General features: G+C 40.2%; 1 protein-coding gene across 1 annotated transcript; it reads right to left on the reverse strand.

The window, feature by feature from the left end:
• Window positions 1-1,757: 1,757 nt before the first annotated feature.
• Window positions 1,758-4,539, reverse strand: LOC134791079 (outer dynein arm-docking complex subunit 4). The gene is made up of 3 exons (XM_063762107.1): window positions 3,918-4,539; window positions 3,441-3,701; window positions 1,758-2,288 (listed from the first exon to the last, which is right to left on the reverse strand). The coding sequence occupies exons 1-3, from the start codon at window positions 4,404-4,406 to the stop codon at window positions 2,040-2,042; spliced, it is 999 nt and encodes a 332-aa protein (XP_063618177.1). The 5' UTR covers window positions 4,407-4,539; the 3' UTR covers window positions 1,758-2,039.
• Window positions 4,540-14,812: the final 10,273 nt, after the last annotated feature.

Genomic DNA, 14,812 nt, shown 5'->3' on the forward strand with positions numbered 1-14,812 from the left:
ACTAAACTAATCTAAACTAAAGTAAATCTAAAAAAGGCCCCCGCGGCATTGGGGGTCATCCATTAATTACGTCACACGAATTTCTAGGTTTTTTGACCCCTCCCCCCCCTTGTCACATTTGGTCACATTTGGCAAACCCCTCCCCCCTAGTGTGACGTCACATTTTTTCTACGAAATCGCCAAATCGAATTAAGTAAGTACCTAAGTATTATTAATATTTTATCAAAATATTTTTGACGATATAAATATTAGTAATGTTATAACCCAAAACTGCTTAGAAAAGAAAATTAAAAGAATAAAAACGATTATCGTTTTAAAAACTTGTTATTTAAATGTACAGCGAATAAAATAATTTAAAAAAAAATTTCGGTTACTGATGAAGTTAAAGTGACGTCACAAAGTTTGTGTCTCCCCCCTCCCCCATGTCACAATATGTCACATTTTCTTGACCCCCTCCCTCCCCCTAAACGTGTGACGTAATTAATGGATGACCCCTTGTGCCAATGATGCTGGCAGCATTCCCTCGCTGAATGGCAATACTAATGCGTTGCGAGAGAAAGCTGCCAGCTCTCTGGTCACCGGTGGTATCGGCCAGCTTTTTCGACAGTTAAATAATAACTTAATAGGTTGTCCAACTAATTTACTCAGTAAGTACTTTATTTACAGTTTTTACTAAGTACCTAATTCTGTGGCCCTGGTGAAAAAGGGTACAAGTCACGCGCAGCTTAGGTGTAAAAGGGCATAAGTGTTACGTGGAACTTAGGCCCTTTTACAACTGCGCTGCCTGAGACTTGTACCCTTGTTCACTAGGGCCACAGCTATATACATAGTATTTAAAAACAGTAGGTATTTTGTTTTTATTACTTACATTAACAAAATTACATAGGTATAAGGAGCTGTTCAATATTTCCAATTATATAACGTGTGCTGCTGTCTCCAGAACTCATCCCCGTTCCCTTGTGACCTCAGCGGCTCCGGCTCCTCAACCTGCTGGGTCCACTGCTTTAAAATGTATGGGTCGGCAAATTGGCCTATATGACCAATAAGGACAAGCAATATACCCATGGATAGCTTATTCTAAGTTCTAAAACTTTTACTATGGCAGGTAGTCCGAAATCTTTGTGTGAAAAAAGTTATCGCCGCAAAAATAGTGTGAGTTGAAACGTGACTGTATAGTTTTTTTTCGATACTAGGTAAGTTCCTTTGTCGCAGATCATAAAGGTTCTGTTATTGTGGATGATTTTGTGTCACGATGTTTTAGTTTTTTATTAGTTTTCTTATGTTTTATTTGTGTCATAAAACTTTTTTAAAACAGAGATTTGACAAGTCTCGCCATACAAAGAATGGAGTATATAAAAAAACCTATCCAATGGTATGTCGCTTTTCTTATTGGTTCATAGGCCAGTGTCCATACTCGTACAAATCTGCCTATCCTCTGTAAGCATTTTCAGCTTAATACAAAAAAACTTCTCCGAAATTCTAGTTTCCTACTTAAATTTTATAACGTCTGCTGCTGCTTCCAGAACTCCTCCCTGTTCTCCAGGAAACGCGATCGGCGCCTCCTCACAGTCTCCTGTGTCACAATATCGTTATTTCTATCCACTCCAGTGACATACTTAGGATATACAATTACATACATAGCTATAACTATGTCCACTACTTCCATCTATCTTCTACTATCTTATCTTCAATCGTCATACTATTCATATTAAATTACCTAAGCTTTTTCAGCTAATACAACATAAACATCAACCTAAGCTTAGTTTCCTACTTAAATTTTATAACGACTGCTGCTGCCTCCAGAATTCCTCCCTGTTCTCGAGGAACATCAGCGCTTCCTCAGTCTGCTGAGTCACAATATTGTTCTTCCTGTCCGCGAAGACCAGGTCGGGATTCTCCAAAAGATTCTCTAGGTACCTACAGCTTGTGTCATAATCTCATAAGCTATTCACTTCTCTACTACACCTACATATTAAATGAAGCCTTTTCAGCAAAATATAAAGAATACCTCAACGTAAGCCTACTTTCCTACTTAAATTTTATAACGTCTGCTGCTGCCTCCAGAACTCTTCCCTGTTCTCCAGAAACCTCAGTGCCTCTTCAGCCTGCTGGGTCACTATGTTGTTCTTCCTGTCCGCGATGGCTAAGTCGGGGTTCTTCAGAAGATTTTCTAAGTAAAGCTTGTCGGACATGAGCTGACCGAGGACCGGCCGGGCGGACTTGGAGCGAGTCCGCTTGGTTGGCTTCTTCGCTGGTTTCACGCCGCCTATTGTATTTTCTATGGCCTCCTGAAATAATATTATTATTTTAAGCTAGCACAATTGCTGAGCAATTATCAACTGAGTGTTTTCTAAGTTCCTTATTTCAGAATTTTTGATTTTTGTTGTGACAGGATTCTTGGAATGGGTATTTACCTATGAAGAGTTTAAGTCACTCATAATAACGTTCATAGGTCCACGATCCTGGTTCTATATAAATAAATGTAGTATTGTATCATGATTAGGCTTCTTGGCTAAGCTGGTATTGGTATACTTTGTAAGGTGTTTAGTACAGGCTGGACAATTTATTGTTCCAAGGTTGTTAGTTGAGTTCTGGATAGATACAAGCTCTGATACATAAAATGAAAAAAAAAGTTGTCTGCCTTGTGAAGCCACATCTTCGGTCTTACATCTTGGATAGTATGACTATTATATTTATATGTCTTTCCCATCACGGAACAATGGTGTTCCGGACCTTTGGGAGGCGTGCGCGGAGCCGAAGCCAACACGTAGAGGCCCTTTTGACACTTTAATGAAATGTAAGGGGTACACCGAGCGGATGCTGCCCTTATGGGACGCACGCAGAGGCAGCACCTGCCAGGGTGTAAGGGCTATTGAGAGTTGATGGAATCTAAAATGAACTAGGTTATTGGGTGAAAACGATGGACTAAGTACTGAGCTATGGGGTAAAAAACCGGACGCCTGCCTAATAAAACGGTATGCAATTTTATTTCCGGCAGACGGTGACTCGCCCTCACAAGATGGGCCCCCACAAAAAGCGACATCTAGGATGGCTCAAGGGCAACACCGGTGTGAGCGGCTCAGGGGTGTCGAGAGGTGTGCGCCGCTTTCTACCCAGTGGCGGTTAACAGCCACTGTGCCAACTCGCGTCTTATGCATATTTCACTTCCACCCCTGGAGCTTATAGCTCTAACGACTCCACTCTGGCCGGCCGGCTAAGGCAAGCCAGAGGCAGAGAATCCTGTCCCACCCACCCTCCTTGCGGGTAACAGAACTCCCCAGGAGCACTCGGGTACGTGAGGTCGCTAATCCCCAACAGCTCGCCACAGGCTGCCCTGCGTTGACTGATTGCACTGGTAAAACCAGCGGGCGATGGGGTCGTCACATCCCTACCCTATATTTATATAATTATTATATATAGTATAATTTTTACTGCCTTACCTGCGCCTTCTGCACTCCCAGCCTAAAGTCGTTTAGGTCAGGCCTCGCACGCAAGCCCCTGTGGTAATGCACCAGGCTCATCTCAAACTCCCCGCAATAGTACAGCGCCTCAGCCTTGTGAAGTAGCGCCTTCCCGTGCTTGGGGTCTAAAGCCAGTGCGGTTTCGGCGTCTGCTAGTGCGGCCTTAGGCTCGCCGAGAAGGAGGTGGCATTTGCTGCGCGCGACGTAGGCTGCCTTCTCTTCTGGAGCTAGTTCTATTGCCTGTGAGAAAACATAAATCACATTATGGTGTTGAAAAACATTATGGTATCCTCTTACCACTCATGGCCTTTAAAACCGTAATAACGACTTAATAAAGGACGTAGATTATGATGTCAAAATCTTCTTCAAAAACAATTAGGATTTTGGGTGTTGGAATTATATGATGAAGAATTTTAACAAGCGCTTGTGAAACGGGCCCTTGATATAAGTAAGTACCTTGTTAACAAAATTAATAGCGGTCCTAAATCTTTCCCTAGTCATTTCCGCTCTGGCCAGGGCCAGCAAAGTTCCAGCATCAGCTTCCACGGGCAATTGTAATGCGCTGCTTCTGTCCGCTTTGTCTTTCATGCTCAGCGACTGCTTGATATCCCTAGAACCCATCACTACGGCAGCAGCTCGGTCTTTGTCGGTATACACTTCTTCTTCTCGCCTTCGTCTCTCACCCTTCTGTTTGCGTTTAGCGCTCTTTTTCCTCGGTTTGAGGGAATCTTTCCTTTCCTTCGCTGAATGCTTTTCTTCTTCGACGACTTCATTGCTCTTGTCAGCGGATTGCGGGGCTCTCTTGCTGATAGATGCTTTTGGGGTGGTGTCTTCTTCTTCCTCATCTGTTATGCCGACTCGGACAAAGCTCGCGAGAAAGTCAGCGTCTTTGGCTGGTCCGAGGATGGACCTGGCTAGGGCCTTTGCGTTATCGTCGCTGTCCATTTTGTTTACGTAACGCGGAGTGTGTGAAGAGGCGACGGTATTGACGCCTGAGCTGTCGTTACCATAGCTACTGAATGTGTTTTCGCACCCACTTCGCTCGCTAGTGGGTCTCACGAGAGCCCGCAGCGAGCACGTATGACGGTCTAAGCTTTCAGCTAGGTACGTTATGATGTTTTACGAGTAGGTAATAAAATCTAACTTTCATGGGGCATTAGGTACACATACGATTGTATGAGGACGCATTAAAAGAATTATAAAATAAATGTAGGTATAAAGTTGTTATTACCATCGCAAACGGCCATAAATGTCGTAAAAATACACCTAATATTTAATTTATATACAGGGTCCTTTTGGTATCACTGATTAAATTCAGACGGGTGAATATGTAGGTCATACTGAATAACATTTACTATGGAGCCAACCCCAAAATCGAGAAAACAAGTTTTAACTCTAAAATAATTTTGAATAATTAGTGGAAACTAGTTTCGCCAAGGCACTTTGAGAAAACTAGTTTTCACCAAAGAAGTTTGCAAAAACTAGTGACAAAGACATATGTAACTCCGTATAAGATGAATAAAGTCTAAGAAAAAAACGTGCCTCGGAAATCAAGAAAAAGTCATTCTCGGATAGATGGCGCACACACCTTTGGCCTATGGTCGGCTAGATGGCGTTGACGACACCGTTTCATATTTAACAATTTTAACAAATAGGTATCAGTGAATAAACATGGGTCAAAATGATATAAAAATAATAAAATCATTTATCCATATATATAATTTTTTTCGATAGTTTCATTACGAACGATACGTTTTCATTTTGAGTTTTAGTCGTGTGTCGATAGATGGCAGTAAATTTACTGTGACTACAAAATTTACTATGACAGGACCCCTCTATACTATCTATTCTCTTTGCTAGTGAAAATGCGTTTTCACCAAGGCTAACAGTTAGAACAAAATTTTGACAGTTCCGAACAACTGAAAGGCCGATACCGTCCGGCGGACTGTTAATCAGGGGGCTCCTTAAGATACGAAAAACTAGGTTTACTCGGAAAAACGCGTTTTCACTTAAAACGGGTCTTTCGGTAACAACCATCTATTAATTACAAACCGACTAAAGTATTTTTTTAACGACCTCAATAAATGGGAGGATTTCAATTCTTCGGGTTCTTTTAAATATTGTTACCTTATTTTAAACTGGTCTGTAAGAACTGTCGTAGCGGTATTTGTAGGCCTCCGCGAGGTTGCTGGTAATACTCGTCGGCCTCCAGTCGGTAGCTTTGGCTTGTCTCACATGCTGTTTGTAGATTGTGTGTATCTACAATATTTTGTACCTTGTTTAGAGACGTGAGCGCTCTAGTATAGTATCCGTTCTTTAGGTGTCCAGAGGACTCGTCACGATATTTTTTGGCCTCTACGGGGTTACTTGTAGGCAGCTCTGGTTCCTTCCCACGCCCCATTCTGCTGGTTTCTGAAATATTATTAAATACTAAATTAATAGGAATGGTGATACATGTTGAATTTTATAATGCAATAAGTTTATACCTATTATTTCAAAGACAGGAAAAGATCAAGACAACAACGAATTAATGTACATTATTGAATACATGTCGATAGTAGGTAGAATTAGAAGACTAATTAGTGTAATTTATCACTAATTGTAATGACTGAAATTGATAAAGAAAGGTACCTGTAGGTACATTGGTACCCACTTGTTAGGGCTTGTGCACAAATCACGCGAGGTTCGATAAGGGGAGGGGGGGTCACGAAAAAAATCACGTTAGATCACGTAGGGGGAGGGGGGTATAAGGAAACCTCACGTGTATTTTTCTACAGTGAACGAAACTAAGAGAAAAAACCTACCACATGAGTAGATACTTTTTCTCGGTTTCGTTAAACATAAATCTTCACTCTGCACTTCAAAATAGCGAGTATATTTAACGAAAATAAAAAAATAAACAAGATTTTCTATATAAAATACTACTTATCTTAAAATTAGGTCAAATGAAAAAAAAACAAAAAAATACACGTGAGGTTGTGTGGGGGGAGGGGGGTTAGCCAAAAACCCACAAAACAAAGAAGTAATAGAAGTGAAACGTACATCTATAGCGTGTGGCATGATTAAGCCTTATTGTACTCAGTTTCACCACAGACTATTGTCAGTCGTGTGTCAATTCAGTATGGCGCTTTTGAGATGTCAGATGTGAAAACGATTCCAGGAAAAATTAGAAATAATTACAAATATGCCGCGCTGCTCCATTTTGGAGTGTAAAAACGCTAGCCGAACAATAAATGTTAGGGAGGCATTTCATATCATCGGTAAGTATTATTTCAAGTAATATTTCAATATTTTTTACATTTTCGGTTTCCGCAAGGATTTTTGGATTGTTTAGTGCAAAAATCAAATTTATGTAAATGAGATAAGGTTGATATCTACTTAGCGTCAAAGTCATGTACGGGTGCGCTATTCAGCCACAGTGCGAGGACCATATCAAAAATGTTATCGATGTCGATGTTCGTATAAATACACAGTTCGATTTTTTTTATGTTCATACATGTTCTTAATAATTTATTTTTGTTTTGCCTCTGGATGATCATATCGAAAAAGTCGTCGCTTATGCACATTTTATATTATGTACAAAATATGTTCTTACTTATTTATTGCTATTCAATGGATTATTTGATTTAAAGTTTTTCTTATAGTATTGCATCCATGGATACATATTTGTCAATTTTGTATATTAAATACGAGTAGGTAAGGTGTCAGTTTTAAGCTGTCACATAATTTTACTGCCGGGTATTTGCTGGCCAGTCTAAAGCTCGGTCCACACTCTTGGACAAATCTTAAAGCGGTCTTCACATTCGACCTTTGACTAGACTTTTGACACTTGTTTGACCCATATCGTTTCAATATTTAGTATTTGACGTATCTCATTGTTCGAATACGGCTGTAAAGTCTCCTCTCGGAGTTGGACGGCCAGATGACAGTCTCTTTTGTACAAAAGAGTGCATAAGCCAATTCTTGTGATAAGTTTCCAAGCAGACCCCAGGCTCCGTGCCTAAGGGGCTACCGCGAAAACCGAAATTCGCAAATTGCGGGGATCTTTCTCTCTTACTCCAATGAAGGCGTAATAAGAGTGACAGAGAAAAATGCCCGCAATTTGCGAACTTCGATTTTCGCGGTTATAGCCCTGACGCGGGCCGGCTCACGGGCCGTGGCAAATAGCCGGAACAACGCTAGGAAGAAGGAAGATGATGGTTGCGCGACATGTAGCACGTAACTGAGGACGCGGACATCACGCGGGGTGTGCTAAGGAGTAACAGTTTTTATTATATACTCGCTTACAGTTATATGCGTGGTTGGTGGCTTGATTACTTTCAATACGAGCATTTTTTTATTAAAAAGTAAGTAGGTACCTAATCGTCGCCAGAAAATATAGTAATACATATGTATAAAAAACCTGAGTAGTTTACGTGTACACTAATCTAATAAGCGTTTATCGATATCACACCGAATCATGCACATCCCTATCGCATGTGTCAACCTCATAGTCGAATATTTTATCCTATCGCATTCACTCTTGGAAAAGCCATGCAAGTGTAAAAGCAATAGAGCATAAATGTCAATTTACAAAAATAAAAATCGTAGTGCATTTTCGACATAATTTTCTTTGCTGTAAAGTTCAAATTATTGAGATGGGCGAGGGCTCATAATCCTTTTCGAAATAAGAAAAATATGGCCAATTTTTGTGACAGCGTTTTGGCGACATAGGTTTCCATACTAATCCAGGCACATGCCGTTTCCCGTCAGAGCGCGGCGCGCTCATTCTTTCTTCCGTGCAAAAACCTCACCAAATATCACCAAGGGGGAGGGGGGAGGGTCAAAAAGTAGCGGAAAACACCTCGCGTGATTTGTGCACAACCCCTTATTCACTTTCTTTCTAATAAAACTAGTGCCATAGCGATTGCCAGAGCTTCTAATATTGAAACAATATGCTTATAAGTAGTTTTACATTACATAATTGTGCCTACAATAATTTGGTAAAGTGCCCACCCACCCTTTCCAAACATGGAGAATAAAATATTACGGATTCGGCAAATGTTAGCTGAAGGTAGTTCCACTTCCACGACATGTATTGGATAAAGTACCTCGTTTTACCCGTCAGATGTTGACAAATCGTTTCATAAGTCGCTAAACTTAAAGGGATCCGTACCGTTGTTCCTTCGAACCATAACAGATGTGTAACCTAAATAAACAATTCGTTTTGTTAAAATTGTATCTAAAAATAAATACTTAAATAATAAGTTTCATTGCGTTTATCGCGTGATAAAACACTGACACACTTTCAGATCGTCCTTTCTGCAGTGGCGTATTTTGAAATTTGGCGCCCCGGGCCAATACGTTTCGCCGCCCCAGAAATCAAGGAAGAATAACAAAATGCAATCCGCCAGGGGCGGCATGGCGCGGATGGCCCTAGGGTAAATACGCCCCTGCCTTTCTGTCACCACATGCTAGAAGGACATTTGAATCGCTTTTAACTTCAAACTCGGGTAAATCCATCTGTCAGATTAAGCGATTTTGGTATTAAGAAAAGGTAATAGGGTAGATATTTGCTGAGAGGGTCGAATGGATTTACCCGAGTTTGAAGTTAAGCGACATATTTCACCTTGTCAGTTTCGTATCATCAAGCGCAATTTCAGCATTTTGGGGGCCGATTTATGAATTTCGAGCGTTCGATTTCGTTACTCGAAAATCGGTGGAAAACAGCGAAATGCAAATTTTTGAAATACGAGCGATAGACATTGGGAATCGAGTGGTATTGACCACTCGTTTTCAATTCTTTAAATGTCGGGTTTTATTAGTACAATTTAAATGCCGGGTACTGAAGATATTATTGAACGAAATACACGAAATCGAGCGGTCGAAATTCAAAAATCGGCCCCCTGGGCCGTATTGCATAACAAACTACAACTGATATTACAAGCGGAACTCCTTTTCTAATTTCACTTATTAAAAAGGAGTTCCGCTTGTAATATTAGATGTAGTTTGTTATGCAATACGGCCTGCCCCCGTAGCACGGTCGCGTTTTTATCGCTTGTCACCATGCCTGTCACGTTCTAACAATTATGTAAGTGCGAAAGGGACGCGCATAGTGATAGGCGATAAAAATGGAACCATGCTGCGCCCCTGGTCGGAGATTTTTGCTATCCCTGTCCGCAATAACAGCTAGAAATTGGAGAACGCGTTTGAATTTGGAATTTGTTGTGCGATAATACGGTAAACAACAAACGGCTACTTTGATTATCTGTATTGTTTCTCGTTAGTTAGACGTTACTAGTAGGTAGATTAATGATCTTGCGTTTAACCGTACGAACATGTAACTATTACTTATCAGTAGATTCGCGTGCCAAGATTTGGCAGTTGTAGGCAATGAGTAGTGAGCCGTCTTTCTAAGAAATATTACCTATGTTGAAGCATTAGGTAACCTATGTTGTTTTCCTTTTTTCATGCCTCATCCATAAAGTGGGTCACTGAGTCACATCTTTCAAAAGGTAATTTGAAATGAACTTGTGTAACCTATCAGTCGCATCAATCAGGCAAAAATATGTGACATATTTTATAAACATAATCAAATCCTATACGACTCCCAATATCCGGCCTCGACGGCAACAAATGTAATCACCTTTGGTCCCATATTCCCGACTACTGACGATTACTCGCCACTGCGACCCATTATTAAGTACGACCTCTGATTGCGATTTCACGCGCGAATATCGAGGAAGCGAAATTAATCCCCGCTTGCCTCTCTCTCCTCCATGCCAAGTGTCCAGCTCAGCGATAACCCGCCCGCTTTCTCCCCCAATTCAATAAAAAAAAAATATTTTAGGGACTTTATGATGCTTTTAATATACCGTATAGGAAATACAGTTCGGACAAGCCTATCGAGCTGAATTTGAGACTATTTCACCGACTCTTTGGTACGATTTAAAGTAACAACAGGTTAATAGGCTGCCAAAATATGTTATCTAAGTATCCTCTTTATGACTGTTCAATTGAGCAGCTGCGGAATAAATGTGGTGAATTTTTATTTTTACATAAAAACGATTTTTCACCCCACGTTTTGGAATCCCTTCAATTTCCGATGCAAGCGTAATGACGGAGACAGCTAGAATAATAAGCTTAAAACCAAAGCCTAACGGACATTCATGGCGTTGATCCATCGCTATTAGAGTGGGTCGATAGAAACACTCCATGATAGTTATATTAGATGTCAAAGTCATAGTTTTCGTAAGTAGCATGCCATATTCTCTAAAAGGCCACCATGCACAGATCCTAAACTTTTTTTTTTACGAAAAGAAATGCTTAGACTATGTCCAGATGTTTAGCTATACGAATCATGTGTAATTACATAGTACGATTTTTTTTGTGTGATATTGTCTTGTTCGCAAACCGCAAATTTTCTTGTAGTATTTGTCAGCAGTCGTAATTGTTACTCGAGAGGATTGGGTAAATTTTGTCCAAACCATATGCTTTACGTCGAGGTCCCTGGACGAAATGTGCCTTATTAAAGCTATAATGTGTAATTTTGAAATAAAAATATAATACAATAAAAATGGCTAAGTAAAGTTGTCCCTAGAATTAACGATACAGTCTTTATTTATAAAGGCCCGTGCATAAGGAAACGAGATCCCATTAGCCGTCCTTCAGCTCATCCCGTCAACTGCCTTATATCCATCTACAGCCCCTTCTGCACTTCCAACGATGTAGACGGTGGTTTGCCACCAAACCACATTGCGCCCCGACTGCGGCTAGGGCAATCTTGGACCGTCAGAAGTTCGGTTGGTTATCGTGTAGGTAAGGGATTCAAAAATGAGCGCATTCATTACGGATCTTGAGGTCAAAGCTATACTGGTTTTCGGTCTACGACGAGAATGAGTCATGATCAGATAACTTAAATGATGCCTGTTAGTAGTGAATCGTTTTCGTGCGCAGCGACGGTTTACCGGTTATCGTTTCATCGCTGACAGCCAATGGATGCATTCGGCTTCTAGTTTCAGGACCTCTATTTGTCATGCGTTAGATACTGAACGAAATGTTTATCATATTACCTAGTTAGTTTAATCATTATAGATAGGTACAAATAGTGTATTTAAGGATGACTCACGTTAGACCGGGCAATGTCCGGGCCGGAGCTTCCGGCGGCGCTTACTTTTCTATGACATGACAGGCGATCACGTGATGCTTTCCAGACAAAACGATGCGCCGGAAGCTCCGGCCCGGAGACGGCCCGGTCTAACGTGAGTCATCCTTTTACTTAGAAACTTTTACCGACATTGGTGTTTAAAAATGTTATGGTGATTCCCACATTTACCATTGATTATCCAGAGTGGGAGAATAAACGGCTCACTAGATATACTTAACTCAAATCAAATTAATTTAGGAGCATATATTCTTGTTCGAATTCTGCAACCTCATTAGGTATATGCATCTAGTATAGTCATTATCTATTAACTACTAACTTCTAGGTACGTGTACGGCTGTACCTGTATGCTAGGTAGGTACAATCACCTGCAATAATAGGTAATTACTAATTATGTTACTCTTCGAAGGCCCCAAAAAATTGTGACACGCTCTTATGGCTCTACAAATAAGATCATGTCAGATATATTTGCGGCCTTCGTTGTGTAACATATTATTGCAGGTGACTGTACCTACAAAATTATAAATTACGTAAGTATCTCGTGCTCGGGGCAAGGGGTGGGGGTGGAACGCCATAACTTTGGCTTCGGTACGGCGCTCATTACCATCGCATTATTCATGCAAGCCCGCTATGAAATACGACATGATCTTCATAATGCAGTAAACAGTTGGCGCATCGCGAATTTAAATAAAATTTTACTTTAATTTTATTCTGTATGCTTATCCGGTAATAATAATTAAACATAAGCTATTTTTTTCGAGACTTTTTAGACTGCTGGCTAAATATTATAAAACTATTCCGGAACAATCAGATAGTGTTCCGGATATTTGAGAGGAATAGGCGTGCACGGTACCTAACAGAGCAGCTGAGGCCAACACATAGAGACACCCATTTGACAATTAATTGAGATGTTAGGACACAGAGGGGATATACCTACCCTTGCCCGAGTCATGGGACTAGTATTTGAGTTACCGGTGCCTTAACATAGTTCGTTATGATTTTTTGTGTGCTGCGCCTGTCAATTTCCTTTATAGGAGAGGAGGGCATACAAGGCTCCGCGTAAGAGTCAGTGTGGCACTGCGGAGCCGGATACGTATTTTGCTTCTGGTCTGCGGCTGCCACGCCGAATAAGGCGCTTTACGTATCACGCCTGCATGATTCCACAACTGCAGACGATGTGGTGGAATATGTTTATGTTTACGCCATTATAATATATGCACTTGCTCGTTCGTGGTGCGCGTACCGTTGCCGCTGCTGGAACACGTCGCCAGCGCGGACTTCTGGCCGAGGGGTATATTTCGACGGTTCCGTGGGAATCTGCCGAATCTTACACCAGAACGTAGATGACAAAGCAAAAAACTTTTGTTTCGCCAATGTTATTTTTAGTTTTGAAGATTATAATTATTATATGTAGGCATGTTAGTCTGCAATCTATGGGGCTTTGTTGCCTGACAGTGACAATACCTGATTCTTTTTTAAATTTTATTTGAAAATGAGTGCTGTTCGTTACCGCATTACTGTCGCGATTTGAGAGTTCAATCCGTCACTCCTTTCTGCTGCAGTCTTCTTTCGAAAGTCACCTTGTATCACTGCGGGTACTCCACTATCAGAATAACAGATTCGGTTAACGATTAGGGTAATAGGGTAATAGCGAAGTGATATATCTATATCGAAGCTAGGATTGCATGACACGCGACCCCACGCTGTCGTGACTCGGCGACCACAAAAATAATCAAATTAGGGATTATTTTCCTGTGAAGTATTTTATGACATCCGTTCGTTGATTTTTATGAATGTTTTGTGGAGTTTTATGCAGTAACATCTGACTTGCTAACGATGTATAACATACGACTTAAAATTACATATCTCTACTTTTAAATTTTAATATATATTTAATTTAAAAAAAAACCGGTCTGTTTTTTGTCTGTTACCTCGAATCTTCACGCTTAAACCGCTGATCCGATTTAGCCGCGGGCAGAAGTTAGTATTATATATAAGAAACTTGCCCCAAATTATTAACTTCTAAATAATAGGAAAAGTTTCGCATGTCTGGCGAAAGAGTAGGTAAATAATCTACCAAGCATAATTAGTACAGTCCTCATCGAAAAAGTGCCGTAGTATTTCAGCGTTCTCCCGGCTTTTTGATACGGCTCATGAGAGTTTGGGGTCCGCGTGGCATAATGCCATATATTATACAAGCAAATATTTAAACTGAAGTAGGTAAAGTATTAATTATCCTTATACCGAACTGTGAGTACGTTTTTTATACTTTCGATCATTCTTAAATTGTATAAAAATTCTAACTCGAGAATTTACGCGCTGGATTATATTACCAGATTATTATGCAGATCATACGTGACAACAATAAAATTTTTATGTTAAATAAAACTTACCTAAGACGATATTAATCCAAATCAATGAATAGCATGAAATTAATAGTTTCTTCTCAGTTTGCTGCTACACATTTAATTAATAATTAAAATTGCCACTTTAAAAAATGCTAAAAGATGCGCTGCCGCGGGGGTTGATTTCAGACTGAGCAACTAGTGGAAAAGTTCTGGCTTACCAACCCTAATGAAAAGGGGATATTTACACTATGCGGCGACCTCATTTAAGACAATTCGAGCATAAAGAACTAACAAACCTTCCTATGGAATTAAAAATAGTCTATAACTTAATCCTTTTATGTTTCTGTAATAGGTAGATATGATGAGTTAGACCAAGATAAGTCTGCAAAGATTTTGATAGCACACGCAGTGCAAGTGTTATTTTATACGTCATAATTTCACAGAAGTTTGACGTTTAACCTTTTGGACGCCAATGACCGATATATCCGCACCGCAGGTTCAACGCCAAAGACTGATTAATCGGTCACAGACCACAGAACAACATAGACCTACGTGCATATGCATAAAGTTCAATTTCAGTTTTGACACTTCGGTGACGTGGCGTCCGCGTGACATCTTTTGTGTTTGACACGGCGTCGAAAAGGTTAAAATAACACTTGCACTGCGTGTGCTATCATAATCGTTGCAGACTTTTCTTGGTCTAATTCTACCTAATTAATTTCATTATTTGAAAAAATTTATAAACTTACCTAGTACTTACTTCCTTAATATCATGATAATTAGTGCAGAAATGAGAATTGTCTTGGACAGAGTACCGAATTTATCACAGTTTTGCCAACAACTACCTATACATACATGAC

Source organism: Cydia splendana, chromosome 5 (assembly GCF_910591565.1).
Source record: "Cydia splendana chromosome 5, ilCydSple1.2, whole genome shotgun sequence".
NCBI classification, from domain to species: domain Eukaryota; kingdom Metazoa; phylum Arthropoda; class Insecta; order Lepidoptera; family Tortricidae; genus Cydia; species Cydia splendana.

Bases quoted from the DNA above. Each gene is read 5' to 3' on its own strand.
- LOC134791079 (XM_063762107.1), bottom strand. From the start codon at position 4,406: ATGGACAGCGACGATAACGCAAAGGCCCTAGCCAGGTCCATCCTCGGA. The intron at 3,702-3,917 runs GTACTTACTTAT...GTTTTCTCACAG, and splicing joins CTATTAATTTTGTTAACAAG to GCAATAGAACTAGCTCCAGA. The intron at 2,289-3,440 runs GTAAGGCAGTAA...ATATTATTTCAG, and splicing joins TGGGAGTGCAGAAGGCGCAG to GAGGCCATAGAAAATACAAT.